This window comes from Mustela nivalis (assembly GCF_964662115.1).
Source record: "Mustela nivalis genome assembly, chromosome: 13".
NCBI classification, from domain to species: domain Eukaryota; kingdom Metazoa; phylum Chordata; class Mammalia; order Carnivora; family Mustelidae; genus Mustela; species Mustela nivalis.
Window position 1 is genome coordinate 24,377,830 of NC_139032.1, and position 25,538 is coordinate 24,403,367.

General features: G+C 42.3%; 1 protein-coding gene and 1 long non-coding RNA gene across 2 annotated transcripts in view; one reads left to right on the forward strand and one right to left on the reverse strand.

Moving 5' to 3' along the window:
• Window positions 1–6,047, forward strand: part of LOC309846386 (ras and EF-hand domain-containing protein-like) — a 76,604-nt gene extending 70,557 nt beyond the window's left edge. The window contains 5 exon segments of the mRNA XM_082695292.1: window positions 273–474; window positions 477–596; window positions 865–1,002; window positions 1,119–1,266; window positions 5,959–6,047. Coding sequence (XP_082551418.1) covers window positions 273–474; window positions 477–596; window positions 865–1,002; window positions 1,119–1,244 — 586 coding nt within the window. The 3' untranslated portion in view covers window positions 1,245–1,266; window positions 5,959–6,047.
• Window positions 6,048–16,929: 10,882 nt separating this feature from the next.
• The window catches only part of LOC309846388, a 28,881-nt gene continuing 20,272 nt past the window's right edge, over window positions 16,930–25,538 (reverse strand). Inside the window, exons 4-5 of the long non-coding RNA XR_014301889.1 lie at window positions 21,526–21,589; window positions 16,930–17,191 (exon numbers count right to left, since the gene is read on the reverse strand). This is a non-coding gene — a long non-coding RNA (uncharacterized lncRNA). The remainder of the gene's footprint in view (window positions 17,192–21,525; window positions 21,590–25,538) is intronic.

The following is a 25,538-nucleotide window of genomic DNA, read 5'->3' on the forward strand; positions in this document are numbered from 1 at the left end:
ACTGCAATTCCTTTCTTGTTAGGAAATACAGAATGTGATTTTTTAAAATGGCTTCATTTTTATTAAATATGAGACTTGAGTGTCTTTATCTTAATTGGTTGTTGCGTAGAATGATCTGGTGTTGCTCTGAACATTTTGTTTCCCCTGATGCATAGTCATGGAGTATATTGTGATTCTTGGCAAAATGGAGAGTTGTTAGTCTTCTTGAGTCCATTGCTGTGTAGTCCTGAGCTTTGTGAACTCTCCGGTAGAGCTATCTTCTTTATCACCAGGTCATCCCACTCCTCCTATGTGGATAAGGACTGTGACTTGTTGGCCCTCTGTGACCCTATGCAGAGGATGAATTGTGAGGTGGACAGCCTTCCTGAGAGCTGCTTTGACAGCGGCTTGTCTTCCCTGAGAGATTCCAACGAATATGACTCGGAGGTGGAATACAGGCACCAGAGGGCACCTCAGAGGTCACACGACATGCAGGAAGGTCACACGACATGCAGGAGAGCTTTGGGGGTGATGCTTCAGACATAGACATAAGCCCCAGAAATCACTGTCTCCTGGGCCTTCGATGGAAATCTATCATTTCCAAATGTTACCAACAGGTAACAGATACCTGTTTGACTTGTATCTGTCATGGGAATACGACTTAAAGGTTATAAATATGAAACATAGTCAGTAGAATGTATTTTTCTTCATCAGGGTAGGGAGAAATTTTCACAGATTGCCATTTAGGGCTCCTCTGTTCCATAACAGAACTGACTATAGATTCATCTGCGTATTTTTCTTCTCTTTAATCCATAATATATATGTGTAATGAGAGACTTTGTTTTTTAATGGCTGACTAAAAAAAATAATAATAACAAAAACCAGGTTCCTGATATAAGGGATGAAGAGACGTTTGGTGCCGAAGGTGTGGCTGCCATCTTAGACTGGAAACCCCAGGGGTCCACTAGTGAGGGCAGCATCGTCAGTTCTTTAAGAAAGCCCATCTCAGCTCTGTCACCACAGGTAGGTAGTTTCTGGGATATTTTATTCACGAACACTGTGAATTTTTGGTACCTTATAACTTATTAGGAAGACAACTGGCCCAACCTTTGTCACCCATTGTGGCTTTGTCCCCCTAGACAGACATGGTGGATGGCGACCATAAATCTTCCAGCTCACAGAAGGTTTACAAGATTGTGCTTGCTGGGGATGCTGCAGTGGGAAAGTCTAGTTTCCTCATGAGGCTCTTCAAGAATGAATTTTGAGGAAATACAAGTGCCACCCTGGGTATGGTTCCTTCTCCAGGTGGTAATGGGGAAATGACCTTCTTTTAGCTTGATTTTATTTTCCATAGAAAATATATACACAGATCTCTCTGTATACATATATAATATATAGGAATGTGTGTGTGTGTGTGTGTGTGTCCTTATCTACAGAATGGTCTTCTGTTTTGGTGAAGGCCCAACTTTAGGAAAAGAAGACTGACAAAGGACAGAGGTATCCACTTAGCCAGTGAGAGCAACCAGACCAAGCTTAGAGCCAGAGACGACGGATTCATTTATTCAGGAGACATTTCCTGAGCTCTCCTAGGAGCACGATACTGCTGTAAGTGCTCAGGACACACAATGAACAGAGGCAACTAAATCCCAACCTGCAAGGAAACTTCACCCCAAAGGACAGCAATGGGTGAAAAAAGGATGAAGTTTGGAGAGAGGTGCAGTTCTACACAGGGTGACCGGGGAAAGCTTTTCTGATAAGCTGTCACTTGGCAAAGTGACATTGTTGGTGGCCACTTTGTCATGGTCAAAATCATAGCCGGGTGTATGATCCTTCCCCTCCTTTACAGCGGAATCCATGAGTAAGCCGTTCTGAGAACAAGAGAGGAAGTGTCCTGATTTCCCAAATTTGCATACTAATCAGTTAAAGGAGTTGAAGGTTTACAAGTTATCGTTCACCTTTCTTCTTTATCTAAAGAGTTCTTATTTTGATGATGAGAAATATTAGAACAGATTGATTATACCCTCTTTACAATGGACGTCTTTGTAAATTCACAGTCCTTCATCATACCCCTGAAGATAACAAATTGCAAGTTCACTTTTATTTGGTTCCTGAAAAGCCCAACACGTTTTTTTTGGTTGCTCAAGAGTATTGTGTATATGCACACCTCCCACATATCCTCACACAGATACATACACACGTACAAGTCCACATGCACACAAGCAAACACATAAACACGCAGAGACATACCGACTTTGTATAATCACACAGACAAACAGAACGTAGATTTTCCTTTTGTCTGTATCATCTAAAAAAAGGTTTTACATCCTGTAGAAAGTTACGTATAATGTAACTATGTTACGTTCTCAATTTAGATCTTGCAAGACAATTACCATCACGGCTGCTTTCATGCTGTCTCATGTCATAAAACATGAGCTAGACGAGTTTATGGATTTGCACTGTTTCAAACAGAATTCTGTTTTGAGGGGAGGCCATGAATGTTTGATTAACACCCTGAACTGCTAGTATTGGTTTTTTTTAGAAACCTCTCAATCCCAGGAAAAGTGTTTCCTAGAAATGCAGTTTCCTCGCAGTGCTGACAGGACTTTTATCACAATCATTGTCCATTGGCAAGTGAGCTTGCCAGCATCAGAAACACAAGCTTTGTACATTTTGCAGTAGATTCAAGTTCCAAAGTGTTTAATTGATCAATGGTCTGAGATTTGGAAGAAAAAAAAAACAAACAAACCCACAAAAAGTGCTCAGGCTGATATTTCCAGTCAGCCCAGGAGCTGAGCCTGTTGGGAGGAAATCTGCCAATGAGACAGAGTCACCTTACATGCACTTGCCAAGCATATGGTAGTTTTGGTGAGAAAGTGTAGTTTTCCCAGGCTTACGCCTATTGTAGGTGTTTGAAATATCTGATTTCCTTGAAATGGGAGGGACATGCCTGGATTTATGGTGGATTAGAGAACCGAAAGGCCAGATAGACCATGTGGGTATGTATTTTTTCCTCCCTAATAGTTGCTTTCAGGTTCAATAAAATGTCTGCATTATTGTGAGCTCTCAGCCTGTGGAGGCCCCATACATGGTTCATTAGCAGTATCAAGGAAATGAATATTTGCAGGCCATGCAGTGTAATGAGAAGGGGGCACAAAAGAGAGAGAGAGAGAAAAAACATTTGACCAGACAGTCAGATGATTGTAGCTGGTAGAGGCTATTGGACTGCCTAGAAGTGAAAGATGTGAGTTGTCTTGTGAAGGCACTATGATTAGTATACCCATTGCACAGATAAGAAAGTGAGGACTAGAATGCTTAATCAGCCTGCTCAAAGTGACACAGCCACTAAGTGGCAACACTGGGACTTGTTGCCACCACTCTTGGTGCATCAGCTTGTTGCTTCCCTGTTGGCAATCTCAGGATTGCATTCCACATTCTCTTCTTCTTTACTCTCTCTCTGCCTAATGTCATCTATCCCCAGGGCTTCTAGAACTGCCTCTAGCTGATGACTTCTCCAATTTCTGTATTTTTTACCTCCACCTCTTTTTAAAATTCCATAACCACATCCCCACCCACCACCTAGAGGAAATTCCAGAGGCATGACTGTATCCAACATGTGCAAACCCTCACAGCCTGGCCTCACCCACCTTTCTGGTTGCATTTCTTAATCTTACTTTCCAAAGGAATGATAATCTGTAGACACAGAAAACTTAATTCCACTTATGGCCAAGCTCTTTATGTCTCCTTGCCTTTATGCAGGCTGTCCCTTGCACCTAGAATCTCCTTTCCTCATTAAGCGAAGGTCAATTCCTGTTCTTTCAAGAGGTCCCTCCTGTGTCAAAGTGTCCACGCAGTCCCATCTCCACAATGCCTTCTTTCCCCACAGACCAGTACGACTGGTGTACCATGCTTGTGTGTTAGCAGCTGTCTTGGGACCTGGGAATGATTTGTTTAGCCTTCTCTCTCTCCTTCAGTGCTCACTAATAGAGGGTCCCAGTGTTTGGCATAGATTGAGCATTTGTTGATTGACCAAATGTTTGAGATGATGCATTTGGAAGTTGTATGAGTTCTCTGTTGTTGCTGTAACAAATTCCCACAAGTGTTGTTGCTTCAGCAATGCACGTGTATCACGTTCCAGTTCTGGAGGTCAGGAGTCTGAAACGAGTCTTATGGGGTGTTCTATGAGGGTGTACCTTCCTTTTTCTCCTGGGTCTTTGTTTCCTCGTCCGTGAAGTGAGGATAATAATACTACCCTGTCACCTGTCAGGGTTGCATGTGTGTTTGTGTTGTGTGATTGTTTATGTGCATTAAATAAGAAAAATGTGAAAACATATAGTATAGCGTTTATTAGCTGGCCTTCAGCAAGAGTTAATTCCTTCCTCTTTTTTTTTTTCTTCTCCTGAGATATCTTCTTTCCAACTCACAGTATAGAGGTTTTCAAAAGTTAGCACATATCAGCACATTCTGGAGTCCCGCTGACCAATTTGGCCTCCATGGGCCACCTGAATGTGGCAAACCCAAATTGAGATGTGCTATAGGTACTGAGTATGTACTAGATTTTTAAGACAGTATAAAATCATAAAATACTTCATTATTATTTTTATTGATAAAATGATAGAATGATATATTTGCCATATGGAGTTAAAATATATTAATAAAATTAAATTTACCTCTTTCTTTTTACATTTTTCAATATGGCTGCTAAAAAATTTAAGATTACATGTGGATTGCATTATATTTTGATTGAACAGTATTGCTGTACTAGGAATATGACAGTTTTTAGTAGGTTCAGTTATCTGCTGCTCTGCAATAAACCAAACGTGGTTGCCTGAAACAACTACCACCTTTTAGTTTCTTGAAATTATCAGAATTGGCTAGATCTCAGCTGGAAGGTTCCTCTACTTGGAAGGTTCTTGCTTGGGGTGTCTCATGCATTTGCGGTCAGGCAGCCATGGGGGTAAAGCTGAGGCTGGGTGTCTGCCACCAAGGTCCTTGACCTTCTGGCCTCTCTGCTGGCCCTCTCCACTGAGGACCCTGGCAGCTGAGAGCAGCTAGGCCTTATTAACGCTTGGCTTGGAGTCCCAGCCCACCATTTCCCCTGCATTCTATTGATATAAGCAGTCACAGAGCCAGTATTGTGAAGGGACAGCCCATAGTGGGAGCTCCCCAGGCTTGATGGGGAAGGTAGGATTGTTTGGAGGCCTCCTGGGGATGAGCTGTCAGAGTCAGGAGTGCCATTCAGGGTCTGCATGTTTCACAGGTATCTCTGGGAACACACTTGGAAGAATACTATCCCTAGGAGGTTTTCACTTGTGAAAGTGAAGATCTTTTGTCATTGTAGCCTCTAGTTGTTAATTCTAAAGGAAAGTTAGGAAGAGGTGGAAGGAAGATTTTTTTCCCCTGGATTTTAAGCATTCATCATTACCTCCATGATCCTGTATAATTAAAGAGTGGTCTTGAAGTCATCATTGCTCTTGTTAAGGTCAGCAAGTACTAGTCGGCGATGGAAGCCAGGTTCCAGAGTGCTAAGGAGTGAGCTGTGCGTGGGGCAGACTGTAAAGCATGTGAGACCACAGGAAAGAGCAGTAGGGTGTGTGTGTGTGTGTACGCGCGTGTGCATGTGTGTGTGTGTTCCTGTGCATGTGTGTCTCGTGTGTGCCTGCCTCGTGCATGCGTGATTATGGCTGGTGCTCAGAGTTCAGGCGTGGTTCCAGGCCCGGCTCTGTGGCTTCTCCAGCCACATGACTGAAGGGAACTTGCTTCACCTTTTTTTCTTTGCCTTTGCTTCCGCACATATAAAATGGGGCCCAACAAATTCACATGGTCCTCGCGAGAATGGTGTCTGGATGACATACAGCAAGTGCTCAGCCGTCTTGTTTTTATTTCTACAGAACCATTTGTGGTTTAGTTTTGTACCTCAGTAATGCATTCTCTCTCTCTCTGTCTCTCTCTCTCCCTCTCTCTCCTGCCCCTTTCCCGCAGGGAAGTGAAAAAAAGGACCAATGAAGATGACAGCAAATCCATCACCAATCAGACCGGGAGCAGTTCCAAAAGGTCAACGCAGATGAAGAACTGTTGCAGTAGTTAAATCCCAAACATCCTTGGCCTGTCAGGAGAATGTTCTGGAATATATACTTTGATAATGGCTGCTAACCTGGTAAAAACATGAAATAACACTGAATTGTTAAAAGGGGAAAGGTTATGGGATGTGAATTATATCTCATTTAAAAAAAACAACACACTACCACTTTAACATTTGCCCAAGGAAAATGTGCATGATTGTTTCAGACCTTCCCATGATTTACAAGCATAATCTCCAATATGGTACAAATCTCTGAACTCTGTCATGGCCAGCATTCACTACCTGAAATAATGAACAGTGAAAAAAATGTTATGTATAGTTTTGGAAATTCATCTCTTCACAAGAGGTACTGTCCTTAGGAATGGGAGATCAGAATCTTTTGTTTAATATGACTAGTGACTCCTCACCAACAATGTGGTGGGTCTTGCTCTCCTTCTAGAACCTGCAGTGCCCCCCAGATTTCCCCACTGAAAGGTCTCTAACAGCTGAAGGAATCAACACTTGACCCTAGGGAAGCCTGGTTTTTGGTTTTTGGCTTTTGGTTCTCAGTGGCCTTGAACCAATTAAGTTATTCCCAACTAGCGGTTTGAACTTACCTTGGTTCATATAGTTCCAGCTTCCAAGTAGTCTGCTGGAAAAACCTTAAATAATAACTTATTTATTGTATTACACAAGCTAATAACATTCCTTTTTGTTGAATTAAAACAATTCCGTGGAGCAGTTTTTCCCGTTTATGATTTTTATGATCAAATCTTTTATTCCCCAGCTTCATTTTCTTTTAAGTGAAAACTGACCAGATACGTTACACACCAAGATTATAAAGAACCACAAAATCCTCAAGTTTGCAAAAGCGTGCCTTCTCTCTATTGACATCTAGGTGTTTTTACCGCAAAGTTTGAGTTATCCCTGGCAACTCTACCATGGATTTCTGTTCAATGGCTTAGGTTGCACCAAGTATACATTTTTGACCAGAAAGAGAGCCTCGCTGGTAGAATAGTATCAAACTAAGCGGTGGGGGAGGTGTTAGTTCTGTGCCATCATGAGATGCATGTTTTGCCACTGCTGGTTGCCTCTGTGGCATCTTTGGAACCTGGATTAGAAAGGATCTGTGTGTTGACATATGGGACAGTTGTTCAGGTGTTTGGTGCAGTTGCACAAAACTCTGTGAGTATAGTTGTTACTGTGTTGCCTTTATTTCCCCCCAAGGTGTCTCTCTGTATTTGTCTGATGGTTTTTACTTAGAATGTATCTTTGATACAGAAGTATTGCCTTGGCTTTTGTGTCTGGCTTGTATGGCTAGTACACCCAAATTGACTTGGATGGAGATTACATAGACAAAAGCACTCATCTTTATTCAAACCTGGATAAATATTTTGGCAACAAAATCCAAATCACAGACATAGAGTTCTGGTGAGCAATCTTCTTTAAAGAAAAGCTACTTAGAAGCTCTCAGCTGCATTAGTGGGAAATCATCATTATCACCGACATTTCATTTCAGGAAGGTGTTTTCCAAGTGTATTTTTTGATTCAAAAATAATGTTTTTAGCCTAGAATTAATGTGGCACATTCATATAATCTTGAGCAACTAATTCATCTTGACTCAGTTTTTCCTTTAAGGGCTTTTAAAATCACAATTATACACTTCTCCTTTTTTTTTTTTTTAATGTATCCGGACACACTTGGTAATATTTTATTTTCATCATGGAAAAGAATGTTAGATAAGGAGACATTTTTCACTGTTAACTTTTAGCCTCATGCATTTTCATACAAGACCGGAAACAACATGTGTTGGAGGGGATGTGGAGAAAGGGGAACCCTCTTACACTGTTGGTGGGAATGCAGGTTGGTGCAGCCTCTTTGGAGAACAGTGTGGAGATTCCTCAAGAAATTAAAAATAGAACTTCCCTATGACCCTGCCATTGCACTCCTGGGTATTTACCCCAAAGATACAGATGTTGTGAAAAGAAGGACCATCTGGACCCCAATGTTTCTAGCAGCAATGGCCACGGTCGCCAAACTATGGAAAGAACCAAGATGCCCTTCAACGGACGAATGGATAAGGAAAATGTGTTCCATATACACTATGGAGTATTATGCCTCTATCAGAAAGGATGAATACCCAACTTTTTGTAGCAACATGGACGGGACTGGAAGAGATTATGCTGAGTGAAATAAGTCAAGCAGACAGAGTCAATTATCATATGGTCTCACTTATTTGTGGAGCATAACAAATAGCATGGAGGACATGGGGAGTTAGAGAGGAGAAGGGAGTTGGGGGAAATTGGAAGGGGAGGTGAATCATGAGAGACTATGGACTCTGAAAAACAATCTGAGGGGTTTGAAGTGGCAGGGGGTGGGAGGTCGGGGTACCAGGTGGTGGGTATTATAGAGGGCATGGATTGCATGGAGCACTGGGTGGGGTGAAAAAATAATGAATACTGTTATGCTGAAAATAATTAAATTTAATTTAAAAAAAGATAAAGATTTATTTTCATATTTGTACAGTGATCGGCTTCAGAGTGAAGGCTTTTGTGGGCTTTTATTGTAAATGTGTGTAAGAAATTTCATACTTATATATTAAGTAGGCCTCTGATTATAGAATAATTGTTTAGTGATTTTGATTTACATGGTTTACATTTTTGTAGTATTGGCCATATTTTGTTTATACTGTTTATTTCTCTTCAAACCATTAATAATTATACCATAAAGTATGATTTTGATGGCAATGCAAATGTCTAAGGAGCTACAAATATTTTCTGCATTGTAAATTCAATAAAGCATGCTTCCAAAAACAAAAACAAAAACACACAAACAAAAACATTCTTCCTTTGGTCTTCGGGCTGTTCCCTTCAGTTTCACCGCAGGCAACGCTGAAGTAACTTGACTTCTAGGGTGTGCCTGCATGAGACCATGGCTTTAAAACAGTTGTCTTTTTGGGCCTGGGCAGCTCCTGGTTGGAGAAAAGAATGAATATGTGGCATTTGGTACTGTGGCCCAGCCATGTCACCTTGGCCAGCGGGGCATCAGGTTGACCAGCTTGGTGTGTGACAGCTAGAAACAGTGAGGCTTTTGTAGAAAAATTTCAGGACGTGTCTTGGCCATCCTCAGGACCTCAGGGGTTAGTCCCTTTCTCTGCCACCCATCCTGCTCCTTCCATCCCCCACATGGCCCCAGCTCCTGCTCATCCTCCTGTTTTAGCTGAAACATCACTTCCTTCAGGAAGTCTTCCCTCTCCGCCCCTATAAACTAGGATGAGGCTGCCTGCTCTCACCTGTGCGGCACCCTCTTTAACTGAACAGCGTCCTTACTGCCCTTGTACTTACTGAACTAGACGTATACCTGGAGCCCTGAGCCCTTCATCCGCTGCCTCCCTTCTGCTTTATGCAGTGCTGAAATGGCTGAGCAAATAATTAACTTTAAATGAGGCAGGCTTTGCAGAGCCATGTGTTTCTGCAAACACACAGAGGCACATATGCAGTAGTCACGGATGGTGTAATAAGAGGCAGCATATTTTAGTTGCCACAGGTCTGAGCTCTGCAGCCAGCCTGCCTGGGTATGAACCCAGCCTCATATCCCACTACGGGGGTAACAGTGAACGAGGGGCTTACCCTCTGTGTACCCCTGGTTTTCTTTGGTAAAATAGAGATAAAAGTACCATTTTCATAGGGTGTATATGAAGGGTTTGGAATAGTACCTGGCACTTGGATCACCCTCAATTAAAAACGATGTTTTGGGGGCACCACAGTGTCCCAGTTGGTTCAGCATCTGCTTTCAGCTCAGGTCATGGTCCCTGGGTCCTGGAATGAGAACCACACTGGGAGTGGGGAGGGTCCCTGCTCAGCAGGGAGTATGCTTCTCCCTCTTCCTCTACTCTTCTACTTCCTCTACTCCTCCCACTCATACTCTTTCTCTCTCAAATAAATAAATGAAAATTCCCTTCCTTTTTTAAAAGAGGTTTTGAAACACCATTGATTGCATTGGTTTTGGTCAGGACCTTAGGAGCCACCATGGATGAGTAGCAGAACTCAAATTTACCAGATTACCTGGGGGATGGGGCATTGTAGAAGATTCACTTTGACATAAATTCATTGTCTACTTCCCATATATATTCTTGATATTTCGATGGCCATGAAGTTGGGTATCACATAGCATAGGATATTGTATTGATGGATTGAAAGAGGAGGAAATCATTGAGAGAAGTGAAGGTCTGAAAGTTAAAATTGGGAAATCGTGAAGGGATTCCTTTCAGGTATAGGACCGCCATTTATTAAGGTCTAATTGGATCAAGTAGTTGAAAGGATGGAGAGAACACCAGAGCTCTGATTGAGAGTGTGAATGTAAATGACAGTAGACATGGTAGTGGGTAAGAGGGCTCTTGAACTAAATAAAAAGTAACCTTTATGTTTATACCATGACAGGTAGCCTGTTGAGAAGGATCTCCAGTGGGTATATCCAACCATCCACAAGAGGGGAATTAATTCCCAGGAAAGCATAAGCTTTCAAGTAAAAATTACATCTTTTCTTTCCAGATCTAGATATTAAAATATGTTTTCATAGCTGAAAATGGAAAACAGGCAAAAATGCTTCAACTCAAAATTACAGGGTCAAGTGGATTTTCAAATGCAAAATTCTATGAATAGTTAACCAATTTCCTTTATTTTTTTTCTGCATCTGTATCAGATTTGTGAATTCATATTTCTTATATTTTAGTATAATAGGGGTTTAGTTGTAATGTCCTTTAACTTGTGACCTCTCAGGCTGGCAGTTCATGAGCCATATATCATAGCATTTGACATATACATTTGTAGGGTTTCTATGTACCTTTGGATTTTGGCTTTCTGAAAAATTTTCCATGCAGGTTTTCTGGGACTCCCATTGCTGTGCAGCAGGGCAGAACATATGGGCTGGATAAAGATCCCTTCAGGGGGCATCTCATGAATAGTTCCAGTGTCATTTTAGGGGTTCTTTCATTCACCACAACTATTTTCTTTTCTTGATCAGTCATTCGAGAAACAGATGTTTTCCCTCTTAGATAAAATCCCCAAACTTGTCATGATCTCTAGGGCCCTCTGTGATCTGGCTCCTATCTGTTTGCTCACAATGTTTCTAGACACCAGGAATGGAGAGGGAATAAGGTAGACTCTCAAGCAGATTATATTCTGGTGGGTGTTGACAACAAATTTGTGAACAAATAAGATCCACATTCTGCTTCCTCCTCCCCTTTCTCTACCTCAGAGTCTACATTTCGGCTTGGGGAACTCTGTTCTCAGACATGCCATACACTCTCTCCCCCACCCTTTACTCAGGCTCTGCTTTCTGCCTGGAGCACCATGTGTCTGCTTGTGTCCATTTGCCGACCCAATTCCTGTCCACCCTGGGTGTCTCGGTTCCTCCCAGCAGGTTCCTCAGTCCCTGAAGTCTGAGCTAGAGCCTCTCCTCCATGATGTCTCCCTGTAGTGCCCATCATAACATTTCATCAGTGGTTGCAATGATCAGCTGACTTGTGTACTTGCCATACTAGATGATTTCTGCCTCCTACAGCCCTTTAAACTTGACTGAGTGAAGTAAACTTTCTCTACCCTGCAGCATACTTCAGCAGGCTCATGACTCTTCTGAGTCCTCTGGGTCAGCTCTCAGCTTTCCTACACCACAGACTCCTCTGAAGCCCAGGATCCCCTCAGATTAATGTTTCTCATAAAGGAAACCGATGTTGTTGAAAGACTATTCTCAAGATATTTCCAAAAATTTGCAATAATGCAGTATTTGTATTGCTATGTTGGCACACGATCTGTTGATAGAGCTAATAAGCACTGTACTTATGATGTAGTCATGAATGTAAGCTGTATTTTGAGATGTCTACACCAATCTAGAGTAAATTATGAATAACCATGGTTTTGTTGGTCATAGAGTCACAGGTACCAGTGATATTACTACATTTTGTTGCATTTTATGTGAAATGAAATGCTAAATTTCAATTAGAGTTTAGTTAGTGAAAATAAACCTCTGCTTTTTGTCTCAAATTAGAAATATGGATTTCTACCCATAGTGGCAATGGGTCCATGACCCTGAGTAAGAACCTCTGGCCATGGGTGAGAAGGTATGCTCAGATGAGAATTCCCATAAAGTAATCAGAAGTCCAAGTTTGACTTAGTAGTGTTAGTCTTCTCTCTGCTCCAGCTCAGGCCTGCTTCATCCTGGAAAGTGGAAATGGGATAAGAGGCTTGGTTGCCGGGGTCTGTCCTGCATCCCTAATGTACTACTTCCTACTGATACACTCTCCAAGGCTCCAGGCAAGGAAAGCATGGTGCTTACACCTTGGATACTGTTTTAAGCATTAGCATTAGCAAGATAATAAGCATTAGCAAGATAAATATCACAGAAGAAAAGGGATGCATGCGGCCAGCCATTCTTGACCATCATGTGCACTGAAGTTTAAGGAAAAAATAGGACCCTTGAAGAAATGTGTTGGAGCCCACCTCCTGCCTCAAAACTACAGTTCTGAAACTAGCCTGATTTAATGATTTCTCTTATAGCCATGAATACTGCCTGAGGAAGTAAGGAAGGTATAAAGCCCTTAAACCTTCAAGAGCAAAAATAAAATAAGTTGATGACAAAACCTCCCCAGGGTGGCACATGGTGCATAAGATTGAGGATAAGATTGGGTTAAGAATCAGAAATATTAAAAAAAAAAATTCAGAATTATTGAATGTTTTCTGGAGGAAGATAGCATTTAAATTTTCTTCTCTCTAAAATACCATTAAATCTAGAGTCATACAGATTTTCTTTTAGATAATTAGACCAACAAGAACAGAAGACAATTACAACAAAATTGTGAAGCTGCAAAGTAGAAGGAAAATTGGGAGCTGAATTAACAACATAAGGAAGCTGAATCCTAAACCAGGAATGGGAGAAGGCTGAGAATAATCTAGATTTACATTGCGAATTTCCCAAAAGGCTGAAGAACTAGGAAGCATGTGCCTCTGTAACTGGTGGGAGAAGGGAAGGTGAGGTAAAAGCAGTTTGAGAAGCAGTTCTATCTTTTCCTTATGTATTTTTCTCCCATGCTGTGCCACTACTATCCAGACCAAAGTCCAGAGACTTTGGAGTAAAACAGAGCTGCTAGATTGGGGGATGGATGCCAGACACAGTTGAGTGTTGGTACTATTCAAAAAAATGAGGGAATTAAGTGATACTACATATTCTGGGTACTTGGTGCCAAAAGCCAATATTTCCCACTCAGCTTTCAGGACAGTGACAACCTTTATATTCCCAAGACTGAAAGACTTTCCCCTGGAGTATGACCAGCCACAGGGGAAGACCTTAAAATACTGACCACAGACATCATTCCAGAAAATACAACCCTCCCCCATCACCCTACAGAAAAGTTCAAATTTGGCAAGTCACACCACACACTTTCCATTAGGATTTTAGCTCCTCTGAGCAACCCAAAGATCCCTGGATATTTGTGGCAAGGCTCTAGCTTAGAAAGTGGAGAACAAATAAGACAGAAAAATAGCAACTTAGGGAAATGGAGCCCATGCAGAAAAAGAGAAAAAATATCATGAATATATTTAGAGAGATAGACAAAACCATTTGCAGCCATGAAACAAGAATAAGTTACTATCAATAAGGAACATTTCAAGAACAAAAGTAAGCTCTTCAAAATTGAAAGCATGGGAGCAGAAGTATAAAAAAAAGTATGTTATAGGGTTTGGAAGATAAATTTGAGGAGTGATTCAGAAAGAAACACACAGAAACCAGGAGTGAAAGAAGTCCAATGTCCAAAAACAGCTGTTCCACAAGGAGACATCAGAGAAAACAAGTTGACATGGTCAAAAATTCAAGACAAATTTCCAGAACTGAAAGGCATGACTTACTAGATTGGAAAAGCCTATCTAAAGCCCAGAAGAATGGATGGACATAAAGCATGCTGTCATTAGGGTTCTTTGCCCAGTGAAAAAATTTTCCATGTTTGCAGAGAGGAAAAAAAAAAATAGGAAATAGGAATTAGAATGGTTATGCATTTTTCAACAAAAATACCAGAAGCAAAATGACAATGTAGCAATACCTATAAGTTTCCAATGGAAAATTACTTCCAAACTGTAATTCTATACCTAGCTAAACTAGGTCAGTAATAATGACATTTTCAGGACATTCAAGGTCTCAAAAACCTTCTCACCTATACACTATATACCTTTTCAAAGACGCTTTAGGAGAAGATCAATTACAAGATCAATTACTAAAAACATATATCATAGCATGACCTTGTGAAGATGGTCTATCCTAAGGGGTGTGAGATATTTACCAGAGCATACCAATAGAGCATAAACCAGACCTATGGTCTGCTCAGATATGGGCAAGTCACAGAGAGGATGTATATTTCTTATTGTAGATAGGAAAATTTGTATTTCCCAAGTGTTTTCTTGCGTCCTACAAGCTTTGTACATGTTTTCTCATGTTATCCTTGGCAGTAACTCCTGTTTTAGCAGATGAGGAAATGGGTGTAACTAAGCCCAGTGACTTAGCTAAATCTATCGAGGGCCGAAGTGGCAGAGTTGAGCTTTTAACCCGGGTCAGTTTGAGTCTTTCCAAGATAGCGCCCTATCTCAGACATTGTACGTATCAAATGCCACCCAAATTTATTGAGTTTAAATGGTCTTGGAGAAGAAAATATCTCACTTAAAAAAAAAAAAAGGCACAGGAATAGGAAACATCTTTTCTTTCTATTTTCTTGACTCACTGAGCCTGGAAGGAACAGATCACATTGTACTGGGGCTACTGTTCTGATTCAAATTCAAGAAGCCACCTGAATGCCTTTTTCCCTGAGGCAGGCCAGGACATTTAAAGTCTTGTTTTAGAATGAGGATGGTTTGTATAAGGTTTTTCTCCCTCAGTGTTGAGTATTGGAAGCCTTCAAATTCCTGTTAGGACTGGTTCTTGATTTCCCAACTAGATAGTGACCAGAAGAAACACTATCCTCTCTGTGGACCCATTCCATTGAGTGGATGTCCAGGATAGAATTAATGCCAGTGCTGAGAAGGATTTTAGAGCTTATCCATGCTAAGCGCCTCTGTAACCAAACCAACGTGATTTCACTCCTTGGTGAGTAAGAAACTGTGCCAGGTTGAGTTGTTTGTTACACAAAGATTCTATTTGCAGCAAATAAGGAGATCACGGAGAATGAGAATGATTTCCAAATCTGTGATTCCCTGAGCAAGGGTGGATGGATTCCTTTTATTTAGGGTTAGGATGAATATTTAGATAGAGCAGCCTTGTCATCATATGGAGAGGCAGGCATAAGGTCATGCGTGCAACTTAAGGAAACATTCCTGCACACATAGTATGTTACGAAAATGCGGCTTGTACTCCTCCTTGGGCAGAGATTTTAGCATTACAATGAGGTAAAGGTAGTTGTTGGTCGTTCTAGAGGTCACTCCATGGTCTACCTGCACAGGCATGAGTCAGAGGTTAAGCTCAGACTGGTCTGAGTGGTCTGGACCCGCTGGAGGTTCTGTCCTGGCTGTTGCCTTCTCTCCAGGGGCAGCGTCACTTTATGTCTGCCTAAGAGATACACTAGAGAGATGAGCTTAAGGAAAAATGTGGGACCAAGGTCAATGAGTACTAGCAGGTTGGCAGTGAAGTTCGTGTGTTGGATCCAGCTGGCGACACTTTGTTTTTAATTGGTGAGGTAACTGGTGTTCAGGGATAGCCTGTGATTATCTGTGTGGATTCAGAGCAGGACACAGAGTCCAGGTCTCCTCTCTTCAGGCCAACAGTTCAAGATTCCTCACTTCCCCCTGCTTTTTAGGAACGGGAACTGAGAAATTCTTTCTTCATGTCTTCTCTCTTTCCTCCATCCCTTCTTTCCTTCCCTTCTCTCTTCTTTTCTTTTCTTCTTCTTTTTGTTGGGTGCAGAGATCAGGGTGTGAGGGTGTGGGGCTCTGCTTCAAGGCAAAGAGGAGAGAAGAACTGGAGGCATATGGTCTGGTTATTAGTGACTCCCCTGTTAGGCACAGTAGTAAAATTCTTTCCCTCAAAAACAAACAAGTAAATAGGACCCTAACCTACCGTACTCTGGGTATTTAAGGCAAAGTACTCACCATCAGGTAATTTTTTAATAGTAAGCCATGTAATGGCAAAGACTTAGGAAATAAACTACTGATCTTGGGGGAAAGGACTGTGTGTGTGAACCTGTTCTATGAAGGAGTACAAATCACGTAGTGACTCATCAGAAAACCTACTCCATGTGGCTTTTTCCCCACTGACATGATACCTCAAGTCTTAAGAAAAATCCAGATTTTCCCTGCTTTTTTCCTTCCATTCCTTTTTAATTTCCTTTCTACTCTTCTTTTTTCTATGAAATATGGGCTTAGTTATTTTTTCTCGTTAAGTCACTGTTGTGGGTTAAATTTTATCCCCCTAAAATATATGTTAAAATCCTAAGCTTTGGTACCAGTGAATATGACCTTACTTGGAAATAGAATCTCTGCAGGGGTACTCAGATAAAAATGACATCATGCTTGGTGAGGCTGGTCCCTAATCCAATGTGCCTGGTGTCCTTAGAAGAATAGAAAGAGACACACAAGAAAAATGTAGTGTGATGATGCAGTCTGAGATTAGAGAGATGTGTCAACAAGCCAAGGAACACCAAACATTTCCAGCAACACCAGAAGCTAAGAAGAAAGTACAGGACAAATTCTCCCCTAGAAACTTTAGAGAAAACATGTTCCTACCAACACCTTGATTTTGGACTTCTGGTCTCCAGAACTGTAAGAGAATAATTTTATATAAGAGAATAAATTTATATTGTTTTAAGCCACCTAGTTTGTGGCAATTTATTACAGTTGCCCTAGGAAAATAATATAGTCACCAATCATTTCTAGAATTCCTGCTATAGCCAGCAGCATTGAGTGGGGTATGTGATGGGGAGGAGAGAAAGAAACAGGTGAATAGGATACAATTTTTTAGCCTCTAGGAACTCACAGTCTAGCAGCGAAGTTAGGAAGCTTTGTCATGGCCCCATCCCACCCACAGGGATATCCACTTTTCAGAAGACGCCATCAAGGACAGGTGATACCTATGGTGACATCTTTGTGTTACACTTTCAATGCAGGGGATTGATCCCAGGGAAAACTGTGAGGAGAGGAAATGTGAGTAAGTCTTTAGAATCAAGCAGTCATTTCAATGGCGTCAGAGAGCTGAACGCCAAAATTTTAAATTATTAAAAGAATGATGGTGATATTGAGTGTTCTGTTTTGGGTTATTTTGGGGTCCATGGCCAAGATGAATAAAACTGAATAAATCAAACAGAAGAAGGTAGGAAAGTTCTCTCTGAAATACTTCTAGTCAGGATTCAAGAGGAAAATATGGTGCGGAGATTATTGGCTCTCAAGGACCTGAATATACATACTCTTTGACGTGAAAGTTTGTTTCCCTTTTACAAATCTGTCCACACTCATGCAGAATGCCTACCATTGCGATGATATCTGCTGTAGCAAAGTTTGGAATGGGAACTAAATACACATTTTAAAAATGGGGAAATAAATTATGGAGTGCCTGTACAATGGAATATTACGTAGCCTTCTAGAAGAATGACCCAGCTCTGCATATACAAGCTATGAACCATTTCTAATACATCTTTAAGTGAAAAGGAAAGAGACTGATACACATAATATGATATGGTTTGTGATATAAAGGTTATAGGTACAGGATACCTGTGGAAATATCCAGAAGAAAATCAGCAGAGGAAAATTGGGGAAATACCTTCATTGATCCTATTCAAGTATTTATTGAACATCTCCCTCAGACAGGGCATACTAATTGACCTCAGGAAAGTCACCTTTGCCCAAGGCCTGAGAGGGGAAGGCACACACGTACATGGGGCAGGAAAGGGAAATTCCTGGTGGGGTGACTGAAGAATGGGCTGGCTTAGCCCAGGGGTTAAACCATTAGGGGTAAAAACCATTAGGTGCCCGGACACTGATAAGGCTTATCGCTCCTATTATCAGAGGTGTTCTGATCTGAATGGTCATCCAAGCAGTAAAGGAAAGCTCCAGAGTGGCAGCCAGAATGGACCTCAGGAAGGCAATGGCTTTCATGAGTGGAGGAACCATGTTGAACAACCTCACAGAAAAAAGGAGCAGGTTTCTTGAGTTGCCTGCCCTATAGAAAGTGTTCTTTATTGAGTTAGTTTAATAGTATAATGCAGACTCTGAGGACAGACCAACTACCTGGGTTTGTTTTCAGGCTCTCCCTGTAACTTTGCTTTACTTCTCAGGACCTCACTGTCTTCATTTGTAAAATGGGGATGTGAGAGTCCGCACCATGTAGGCTTGTTTGAGGACTAAATGAGTAAAGTGCTAAAATAGTATAGAAAGCATAAGTACTTGAAAATGGAAACAGTTATTTTAACTGTGCCCTTCTGAAAACGACCATGTCTTCCAATGAGTGGAATTATTAATTCACCTAAATTTGAATTTTGTACTTGTAGGGCTAATAAGCTTTTGAGCTGCAAAATACATTTTCTCCCCTTTTGTGGCTTTTCTCTGTTGTCCTTTTGACATCACTTTTTGATCTCGGGCAGATGATGTAAATGACAACAGCCATGTGATCGGTCGTCCCCAGAATTAGAACATAGATGTGTCTCTTAAATTCTAAGAGGTGCCATCATTATTGGCTTAAAATGTCACAAAGGGGTTGCAGCTGAAAATTCGTGAGCTCTTGAATGATTTGTCTCAGTTTCTGCCCGTCTCATATGGAAAGTATCATTGAGGGGCACCTGGGCGGCTCAGTCAGTTTAATGTCTGACTTCAGCTCACCTCATGATCCTGGGGTCCTGAGATGGAGCCCCAAGTTGGGCTCCCTGCTCAGCAAGGAGTCTGTTTCTCCCTCTCCCTCTGCCCCTCCCCTTGCTCTCTCTCGCTCTCTCAAGCTAATAATAAAATATTTTTAAAAAAAGACAGTGTCATTGATAATGTTGACTAAATCATTATCTTTCCCCAAACCTGCCTAAATGATCTTTTCCATTAACCTGTGTGTTCCTTGTATTAATCAGTTGAAAATAATTTTCTCATGTAATATAGGTCCTTCGTGGTTATTCCACATTGTTTTGTATTGTACATAAGTTGACATTGCCTGAGGAGAAAGAATTTCCAGTTTGTCTTCAAAATCGTAACAATTAAGAATATTCCCGTCAAACTCTCATTTGCTGAATTTAGGCTGTCACCCTCAGCATAAATTCAGCAAATGAATTCTTTCCATCCCCTCAGTACACCTCTTGGCTTCTGAGTCAAGCCTGAATAAGTTCTGAATACATTTTATTTTTGCAATTGAATTGTAGTTTCGACCATATGGACCTATTCAGACTCTGTAACAATCCACTTCCGAATGACTTTCTGTCAATTCAGTTCAAGGTGCAAATCGAATGTAACCGTTGTGCTGAAAATAACTGGAAAGAAAAGCATTTCCCAAGTGCAAGTTGCATATATGACTTAAAGGGGCTCCCTCTTCAAGGCAATAATTTTTCACTGAAAGCACGCAGGAGTCATGCTTCTCCCCTGCCGCCACCCAATAATGTATTTTGTTTCAGTTCCTTGAGCCAGCAGAGTGCAGTGGAGAAAGATCCCCTTTTCACAGCGGCCACAGGCCTTTCTGAATAGCAATGCGTCAGTTCTTCAGCGCAACCTCTAGGTGGCAGTGCAGCCCAAGACAATGTGCCTGGTCCCCTGCCTCCTCCCCTCCCCATTGCTCTGGGTTGGCAGCACAGTTTGGATTGGCATGCAGGGAAAATAATCATTAAAAATAAACGCAATCAAAAGAAGTAGGTTATTATAGTGGCACACTGGAACTGCTTTAGTTAGAAGTCTGTCGGCCCCCCGTTAGAAATGTCGTTTGGGAAGAGTGTACCACTGGCTGTGAAAATTTACTAGAGGTTAAAAGTGACATTCTCTAGGTCTCAAACTTGTGGTCTATTTAATCCTAACCTAAGAAGTCTGATTTCAGAGGGTCGAGTGGCTTTGAAGTAGCACAAAAAGACACACAGATGGATTTGTTTTTCTTAAAGGCAATTCACAACTGTTTTTGTAGCCTTGATATGCACTATGACCCCATGACATAATGTGGTTTTGTTGGCCAAATGAGGGTGTATGTCCTTAGTAGGATCTTAAGATTAAATTCTGAAAAATACTGACGTGTGAGGAGGGAAAATATTAGAAAGTGCAGTTTAGTTACACATTTCGGTTGGTTTCGTAACAACCCCTCCTCCCACTTTAGCTGAGGTCAATCCTTTCTCCGACTCCTTTTGACACCGTGGTTTCTTCCACTTTAAAATGTGGTATCATGCTCCGTGAACATTATCATCCTGAGTGCGTCAGGATGTTTGGGTTACGGTATGGTAACAAGCAGCTCCCCAGTCTGAGTGATGTACTACCACCAAAATGAATTCCCAGCTTGTACAGTGGTATAACTTGGGTGACACATTATCCCGGAAATTCTACCATCTTGTACCTGCACCAGGGGAATATGTGCCCTTAGGCTTTCTTTTCTATACTCTGTTCTGGAATGTTCACATCACTTCTGCCCCATTCATCGCTTACAACTAGTTTTGTGGATACACTCAACAGCAAGGGAGTGGGGAAAGTACTAGGACAGCATCTCAGCCTCCAGCCTATGTCCCTTTCAGCTCTGTATTTTCCGATTGTGGAATTCTGTTGGGATGTTATCTTATTTATATTTTAGTGCCCTCAACCGTCCATACCAAGTGCATATTCATTCCTCAAAAACTAAATTGGATTGAATATCTTGATGACCTCCCAACTCCTCATCAAGGTAAATAAGACTATGGAATCTTTTCTGAGAACCCTATTCTCCTTTTCTAGGCAAAATCAGTTGCTGCTTCTCTGTGCTTTTGTGGCACTTTGTTCATGCTGATGGTTTTGCATTTGCCACAGTCCATTTTGTTGCTATTCTATCTATTCCGATAGAATACAGTCTCCTTTTTCTTTTTAAGGTTTTTTATTTATTTAAAAATAAAAGAGTGATCGAGAGAGAGACAGAGACAGAGAGAGAGAGAGCATGAGCAGGGTGGGGAGGAGGAGCAGAGGGAGAGGGAGAAGCAGGCTACCCGCTGAGCAGGGCACCGCCAGATGTGGGGTTTGATCCCTGGACTCTCGGATCATGACCTGAGCTGAAGGCAGGCAATCAACCACTGAGCCACCCAGGCACCCCTAGAATATAAACTCCTTGACATAGGCACTCATTTTTGTTTTTTTTTTTTAAGATTTATTTATTTATTTGTCTGTATATGTGTGTGTGTCTTAGAGAGAAAGAGAGCGAGCACAAGTGGGAGGGACAGAGAGAAAAGGACAGAGAATCTCAACTAATTCCACACGGAACATGGAGCTGGACGTGGGGCTTGATCTGAAGACCCTGAGATCATGACCCAAACTGAAACCGAGTCGGACACTTACCCAACTGTGCAACCCAGATACTCCCGCAGACACTCATTTTTATCCAAATTTGTATTGCTGATGTCTGAAAAGACACACACACACACACACACACACACACACACACACACAAAAGGATAAAAAGTTAATCTATGAAAAAGCATGATAAAAATAATATTTTTGAGCTCTATGTATTCAAGATAAGTTTTAAATGTATGGAATATGCATTGATGCCTCATCTCTTTCAATTCCTATAATAATTCTATAATGTAGATCGATGAGGAAACTGCATTTTGAATATTTATTTTTATTTTTTCTTAAAGATTTTATTTATTTATTTGATAGAGAGAGGGGAGGAAAGCTTGAGCAGGGAGACCAGCAGGCAGGGGGAGAAACAGCCACCCTGCTGAACAGGGTGCCTGACTGAGGGCTTGATCCCAGAACCCTGGGATCATGACCCGAGCCAAAGGCAGACACTTAACCAACTGACCACCCAGGCACCCGGAGAAAACTGCATTTTAGGGTAGTCAAATTACTTTCCCAAGTTTATGAGGTAGAAAATGCTAAAGCTGAGATTCAAGTCAAGGTCTCTTTGATTACAGTGTAGTATTTCTGAAGCATTACGCTATACTTACTTATCTTCTGATTTGTACGTTTTAATATCTGTCCGGAGATCTGGATTCTGCTTCCATCTGAAGGAAGCCTGTTCCAGAGAGCTCACCCCCAGGGAGCTCTGGTGGGTTGTCTACTTCTGTCCCAACAATCATAGGCATTGACCCCTCCAGCTTGTCAGTTTTAGACCTCCCTTGGTGGCAAACACATGCCAGAAACTTCTTCCCTTCAACCCTGGCTCCACGTGCTTTCCATCAAGAGTTTATGGCCCTCCATTCTTCCGAGGCTTCTTCTAGGGGAGACCCTGCAGCCAACCTTGTAGAGCCTGTTACCCTCTCACTTCTCAGCCCTGATGCCCTGGCACTTCTAGAGAAACAAGTCCAAAAGATGAGTGACTTCCTAAGGTCGAAGGAAACAAAGCGTTCTTTTCCAAAACAAACAAGTGCTGATAAGCATGATTTGGCACCCTCCCTTCCTTTCTGGAGCAGCAAAGACCAATCAAAGGAGCTGCCTATGCAGGAGCAGCGCCCATATCCTGCAACCTTGGAGGAGGGCCAGTCACAGCAAACCCACATGCTGCTCTTCTGGGGTCTCACAACTCTGCATAGTGAGTCCTTGTTCTCTGCTGCAGATGTCTCAGATAATTGTTCCTCCATCTTTATTTTTAATAAAATCTCAAATGCCTCTACAGAAGAGGAATCCCCAGTAGTTCCCCATCCACTTCCTCCATCCTTGCCTGAGAACCAACCTCAATGCCTGCCTCAAACCTAGTGCCAACCAATCCCTCAGGTCCAGCCTCAGGTCCAGCCGCAGGCCCACTTTCAATCCTCACTCCCAATCCTGCCATCTGGTCCTCTACCCCACATCAAGATCTGTGGAGACCTCAGAATGAATCAGAGAGTCTCATATCAAATGAAATGCAACATCTGGAATGGAACATGTTGCAGAAAGAGCAGGAACGTGTGTGGGGTTTACCACTATTGTCCAAAGATCCCAGGAGGAATTTTGTCCTTTAGCTCCTAACCATTCTCTCACACACCGGGCCTCCCAGGCCTATGCTGCAATCTCTATCCCTCCTAGACAGCTTTCTATCAGTGTTGAGCTTCGGAAAAAACAAGAGAGTCACTTTCAAAAGAGGCTCATCCAACACCAGTGGGACCTGCCCCACAGGATCATTGAGTCTCTAACAATGCCGATGCGTCCAAGTACTCTTCCACAGCTACCTGAGTCACAGTGTTATCGTGGACGCTCATGGATCTCTAAGAAACAAAGAAAATTGAGTGACTATGAAAGTATTTATGAGGAGGACTCAGAAATAGTTCAGTTAGATAACAATGACCTGGAAAAGTACAAAGGTGACATGGAGAAGCATAACAATGTCCTGGAGAAGTACAGTGATGACGTGGAGAAGAACAATGATTACCTGGAGAAGGATCAGGGACACAACCCAGAGAATGGCCCCCAAAATCTGTTGAGTGACCCAAAGAGCTCTTTAGATAATGATATGGGGTATGATTCTGAGAAAAAACTGAGGAGCCCATCAGAGAAAAACTCCATGGTGTCTGTGGAGACCATAGATCAGAGACAACTTGAAAATGTCCTGAAAATACATTTGTGCCAAAGGTCTGTGGAAATCACTGAGGGTCAGTTGTCTGGGACTGTGCTTAATTCATGGCATACAATGAAGCAAAGATCACTTCTTTTCTGAGAAATCCCAGGCTGAAGTAAAACAGAGAAAACTTGCCACTGTCAGAGGTTGAGGACTACTCCCTGAATACCTTCCAGGAGCTTCCCTTTGTTGAATCTAGTGCAGAACAGATGCTGGAAGCCCATATTAAAAGGTTTCATTGGAGGACGCTATGGGGCCTTCCCTCCAGGGTTCTTGAATCCATAGAGATCTTTAAATTGAGAAAGGCCACATTCCCTTGAAGCTTTTCCTGTTCAACCAACCCCATTCCTGCAGCAAATTCTAAAGCTGAGGGCTTCAACTCCTACAGAGGAAGCTTGAAATCTCTCCACGGAGACAAAGCAGGAACAGCAAATTCAGCCCCCATTCCGGATGGTCCTCGCCCTGCCATCTCAACTGTGGGCAAAGAAGAACAGAGAATTCTGAGGGAATCACTCTCTATTATCAAACATCAGTTTGCAGAGGATGTCCTGAAAACTAAGGATGGCAGACAGACTCTTACACCTGTCTCACATGTCACCATTAGCAACGGACAGTCCTCACAGCCACCTGTAAGCTGGGGCCAGACGTGAGCCAAAGGATAAAAGTGCAAATTCCAGTGGTAGAAGAGGAGGGCAACAAGGAAGAGATGAGGAATCCAGAACCTGTTGTCCAGGAAGATATCCAGGGCCAAGGAACTTGATGCAGGTCAACCACAATCTAGAATTTTGACAACCGGCAAGACAGTAAGGCCTCATATTATAAAGCAGAATGAGCATCAAGTCAAAACCACTATCCCATCAAACATACCAGTTCCGCAGGATCCTGAATCATTGAATCTCAAAGAACAACTCTTGCCTGAGTTAAAGCTTATGCTGGAGAAGAGGGAGCATAGCTGGGACAAAGCCCAATGCACTGGCCTACCCCCTGCATCAGATTCTTTGACTTAGAGGGCTGACTCCTGCCCAGGGTGTCTCCCCCAGGGACACGAGAGCTTCCCAGGTGCTGTATGTCCATCCAGAGGACACAGGAATTACTGTGGAACAATAGCAGGAGCCCTGGGTGCCTAAACATGTCTTAAGAAAGTGCCAGAATAAGAATCCCCCACCTGCTGCATAGACCATGAGGCCTCTGGTCCCAAGGCACAAGAGCATGGTGGAGGGGATGCAGGACTGGGAACATCCCAACCGAGAATGAACAGGTTCCCTACTGAAGATGTGGCATCAAAGAATAGGTTCCCTACTCAGGACACAGGTATGGAAGGTAAAGCTGGGGAAGCCAGCCTTCCCAGACCCTATCACAGAAGGGTCAGCTGCCTCCTGAAAGCCCTTCCCGGAAGGGTCAGGCTCCTTCTATTTTCAGTAAAAAAATGAAGGATTTTTTGCAATGACTTACTCTTGAGATAAAATGCAAAAGTCAAGGAAACTCCCAGGAGAAGCATAGTCCCCTATCTGTGGAAAGCAGAGGCCTGCTTAATGGTAGAGCTACCTTTATTGGGATACCTGAAGCTCAGAAAATCATGACAGCTGTTGGGAAGTCCCAAGAGGAGAAAATGGGGCGTTGGCATGCAATAGGCAGCACCTGCCCTCAGCAGCCCATTCCCTCCCCAACCAAGTTTGGGAAAACTCAGCAGAAAGCACAAGTGCAGGCCCAGGCACAGCCTGTCCCAGGGTTTCCTTTCAACTCCAGGCTTCCTGCCTGAAAGGAGGCAAATACCAGGTCTTGTAAGGAAGAAGCCGTCTCTGCTGGCCAAGGC